Source organism: Stylophora pistillata, chromosome 1, assembly GCF_964205215.1.
Source record: "Stylophora pistillata chromosome 1, jaStyPist1.2, whole genome shotgun sequence".
Taxonomy (NCBI): Eukaryota; Metazoa; Cnidaria; class Anthozoa; order Scleractinia; family Pocilloporidae; genus Stylophora; species Stylophora pistillata.
In genome coordinates this window covers 12,374,331-12,379,220 of record NC_142519.1, presented here as the reverse complement: position 1 = coordinate 12,379,220, position 4,890 = coordinate 12,374,331, and the positions used below count along the sequence as shown (strand labels likewise).

The window sequence follows — 4,890 nt, the reverse complement described above, 5'->3', positions numbered from 1 at the left end:
AGGTATATGCACCACTACAATTTATCTACAATACTTCGAGCTCAAGCTTTCGGACCAAGAAACACGATATTTTTTTCAGCTGTGTGATTTCCTTAAGACCACTTCTCTTGAGTGAGCCGGTATATGCCAACATCGAACATTTGTTTCGAATATTCATTTCAAAGTCGGCGGAAAGTTCAAAGAGTACTTGGCTGTGAATAAACGTAAGGCATCTTTGGTTTATTTCTGGCTGGTTTTACTTTAATTTAGCTTTGTTCGAGGAGGATATGTGTCAGGGATAGAAAAACAACTTTTGACAGCTTGAATCTTCAGAAAAGTAATTTTGATTTGTTTCGTGTAAAGTTAATTTGTGTTTTCCTCTTGCTTAAAAATAGATATGAAACTTCATTTTTGTCGTTTCATGATGTTTAAAGATGAGTTTGGATCATTAATGGGAGATTTCCGTTTTGAAAAAGAGATTTTCTAATGCGTCGGGCTCATTTAGCATATGATATAACCCTAAAAATTATCAACCACGTGAAAGAACAAGAAAGATTCGTTCGCTTTCAGCGAAATTTTCTCTTTACTTGTTGTCCATTTCTTCTAACCTAAATTAATGAATGGAAAAGGCCACAACCGCAAATAACCAAGTACGAAAAGCAATAGTTTCCTTCGGCAAACATGCTTCCTATCAATAAGGGAATATATCAATCTCCCTTTATATCCAGCGAGACCATCAAGTCCTCAGAAATGTTTGTTTCTCTTCCTTTAAAAGTGCCGACTACTTTTATTGCTCACTGTAGAACAAACCTTTTATCTGTGGTAATTATTTCATGGCTGTAGGCGAAGGATCGGAGTTGTTTGGGGTATAAAGAAAGATTGCGGATCGCAGATACCAAATTAAACCAGATGGTTCAATGGTGTCAATACTTGAAAAATATCGATTTTATTACTAATAAAACTCGTCATTATTTGTCTTCTTGGCTGAATTTTCTTTTTCTATTTTAATGATTAAAATCCTCTGCCTTTCCCTCCGTTTGAAGATGAAAGAAGCATTTCTAAAACTAATTCACAATTTTTCCACGCGTTTCTTTCTTATAACTAAAATCCGCAATGGTACAAACTTTCTTTGGAAAGGTCATGTCACTCCTATTAATGATTTATACTTACACAATTTAAACTAAAACTTTTACGCTGCTTTAATCTGATGTCTGAAACGCCTGCGTCCTGTAACATCCAAGTATATGGCAAGAGTATGGAAATCGTCCCACGATTTCAAAAGTGCATCATGTTATGATTAAGTTTACCTTCGTTTGTTGAATAAAAATCACGAGTAGCAAAACCGATATCCGAATTCATTTTCCAAAATTGGCGACCGTGTGACAGGATTTATTTTGATCAGAAAAGCGTCTTAACCTAATTTACACCTAAATCGCAACGTTCGTCAATGAGAGAATTTGCATTTTGAAAACCGAGCTTTTGTAAACATACCCACGCATATAGTTCTGCATATTTTTTGTTGTCAATTCTTGTTTTGTTTCTATCGCCTTTCGAGAGGATCGCCTTTTATTCTTGGCAGACTGAGTGGCTGGCGGTCAACATAGAGCGTTCAATTTAAGACGGATTAACCATCTCGAAGAAAGGGGAAAACATAAAAGCTCTCGAAAGTGACCGCTGCTAATCAAGCGTAAAAGCCCACTTTACAACGTGGAAGTTAACCGTTTATCCAGAGCCGCGTTGCACGTTGTCTTTCTTCTTTCCGCGAGCTTCTCGTACTCGTTCGACATGTTAAACCAAACTCCACCAGCATCTAGCATGCCTGCGGAAACTACTCAAGATTACCCGTCTTGTCCAAAACCGAACACTAAAGAGTATGTAAAAGGCATCAAAGCAGCTGCTTACATCTTGGTGATCCTACTTTCCCTGTTCGGAAACGTTATGGTCGTGCGGGTTGTGCACAAAACCCGTCGAATGCGAACCATTACGAACTATCTCATCATCAACATGGCTCTTGCCGACCTTTTGACCACTGTTTTCAACATGCTACCCACAACCTACTGGATACTCCACGGACTAGATGTCTGGGCTGTCGGTGGATGGATAGGAGAGGCTCTCTGCAAGCTACTGCCTTTCGCGCAATCACTCACAATCTCAGTTTCGGTTTTCACGCTATGTGCGATCGCGTTCGATCGTTTTTTCGCCATAATCAGACCGCTAAAGCGCGTGATTACATTTCGCGCTGCCAAAGGTATCATTTCAGCGACATGGTTATCGTCGGTCATCGTCTCAGGCCCCCAACTTTACGTTTCAACGACCACTGGTGAAAAAGGCCTCGCCCAGTGCAAAGAAAAGTGGGATCCACCGTTTGATAAAAACACCGCTCCTCGAGATTACACCATAGCCCTGTTTGCGATGTTGTATGCCTTGCCTTTGTCCCTAATAGCATCTTTGTACACGGTTATTATGTTTAAACTATGGCGAAGGCAAGCACCTGGTCAAGAACTGTCTTCAAACCAAGAAAACAAGGACAAGACTAACAAGAAAGTTTTAAAGATGTTGGTAACCGTTGTGATCGTTTTTGCGTTATCCTGGCTTCCGTTATACGTGAGAATGTTTGTGATGTTTGCGGAGTCAGCTCGTTATGTTTGCGGTCTGCCTTACGACATGGATTTTCTCACTTTGTTCTTGGGTCACGCAAACTCGGCCGTGAACCCGTACATCTACGTGATTTTCAACGAGAACTACAGGAGAGGTTTCAGAACTGCGCTCTCCCGGCGTCGCCGTGGAAGCAGTCGCGAGCTGTCGCGTAGCACAACTCGGAGAACCAAGTCCACTCGACTACAAGAGAAAGATGCCAACCTATTACCCGAAGATTCACGACGGAACAAAACCGTGCTGCAAGCTTTCAAAAGAAAAAACTCAGAAATATTATTGCCAATGATAACGACAACAGAAAACCTTTAATTGTGAAAAGAAGGAAGGAAATTGACTTAGCATGAGTAAAGATATCGTCCCTATTTTGAAGAGATAGAAAAAGATAGCGGAGAATACGATTAAGTCTTGAAAGAAAGATAAGACCTCGTTGAATTTAATATCCGATCTTATTTGAGAAAAAAAGATCTAATTAGTTTCCGTAAATGTCAACTCATTATTCCAACTGCGATAATACGTTATTCTCATTTCATAGCGATAATTGCGTAATGATAAAAACACTTCCCCCTCGTTGACTGTCAACTTCCTAAATTGATTGATAGTTAAACTGCGTCATATTTTAAAATGTTTTTCATGTGGAAGAGTAAAAAAATGCAAAGATGAGAAGCACACTTATTTACAGCAAGTGTATTTCTTCCTTCTCTGATATTCTGAAGAGAAGTAAAATTATTTTAAGAGGATTATTTTTCACGATTGGCAAGTTTTTTTTTTCAAGTAAAAAGTTACATTTAAATACTGTATGAACATGTTTGCCTGTATTTAAAGATAGCTATTCTCATTCGTGAACTTTCGCCTCGATATCGATCCCTGCTCGATACCTCCCCGGTATCATTGTCCTTCCTAAGAGAAACCATGATGGTAACATGGCTCACATACGTAATGCGTTTACTCATCAAGATGAGATTTGACAGGAATTTTGACTTTAAGGTATGTTATTCATCTTTTGCGAAGCGTTTTTAATCTTATTGCTAGTTTTTATTTATATGGCTCTCTCAGGATGTAACCTTGGGCAAAAATTTATCTAACGCAGCCGAACAACTGGAGGTCGAAAAAAAAATTACAAAAGAGACGGGATGAATACCAGGTTGGAATGAAGTTGAACTTTTAATAATATTATTCTTGGACAGTTCAACATATCTCCGTTAACTATACACTCCTTTTTTGAAAAAAAAAAGTTACACCATCTATTAAACCTAAGATCACAAAGAACACTATACATTGATAATTTTTTTTCTGTATCACATAGAAGCGTGGAGAGTTAAGAAGTGACTCAGTGATCGCATTTGTAAAAACGTCTGTTACTGCCTCTGTGGAGGTGTGCTATTTATCGGAACTCTCCTTTCTAAATGCTCAGTTTCCAGTTATCAGCATCACCCTGTAGGACCACTTCGATCCAAGACCTCTTTACACTATCCATAGCCAGTTTAAAGCTCTTATCAAGTCACGTCAAAATGCAAATGCACGAGGTAACACTGAACGTTTCTTACACCTTCGTAACATCACTAATCGCTCGAGGGTTCGAGCCCCTGCCGGACCAACACTCAGGGTCTTAAAATAATTAAGAAGAATATGCTACCTTTCTATAACATCGATCAAGAAATGGTTAGATATTGTAGTCTTCTCGGATAGGGACGAATAAATGGAGGTCCCGTCTCCTGCATGTATTGATTAGTTAATTTGGTTAGGCAGGGGACGTTAAAGAACCCACTTCACGAGATTACTGTGATGTGGTCTGGCCTGGTTACTGGGAATTGGGGGGAGGGGGCAGCTGTCATATTCGCCTTTATTGATTGTAAACTGCTTAGCAGTCTGGTAAAGTCCCCCGTACAGTGTTGTAAAGCGCCTGAGTTTAAGATATGAGCGCTATATAAATACAAGTTATTATTATTATAATTAATTATTATAATCGTGAGCGGAAGCTGTGTCGCAGAAAGTGCTATGCAATCAAAGCCGCCAACCTGAAGACCCCCAACTCCCAGTCAGTTGTGGAATGAGGTCAAGATGATGGCGGCTATGGCTCCGGCTACTGGCGGCGAATCTCCACCTTGACGGGATCGCGGTGCGCTCCAACTTAGACACTGTAAATATGATCAATAAGGTTCTTCTTGAGCCAATGCAGGATTATAGCCCGCTTACATGCTTTCTCCATTTTCGAACAACTCTGAAGTCTTAACGATCAACCCATCAGAGATTGAATCC

The 4,890-nt window shown here is 39.7% G+C and overlaps 1 protein-coding gene across 1 annotated transcript; it reads left to right on the top strand.

Moving 5' to 3' along the window:
• Positions 1–916: 916 nt before the first annotated feature.
• On the top strand, positions 917–3,888 carry LOC111323826 (substance-P receptor-like). The gene has a single exon (XM_022927265.2). It carries the CDS (start codon positions 1,765–1,767, stop codon positions 2,941–2,943), a length of 1,179 nt encoding a protein of 392 aa, XP_022783000.2. The 5' UTR covers positions 917–1,764; the 3' UTR covers positions 2,944–3,888.
• The last annotated feature ends 1,002 nt before the right edge of the window (positions 3,889–4,890 follow it).

Bases quoted from the DNA above. Each gene is read 5' to 3' on its own strand.
- LOC111323826 (XM_022927265.2), top strand. From the start codon at position 1,765: ATGTTAAACCAAACTCCACCAGCATCTAGCATGCCTGCGGAAACTACT.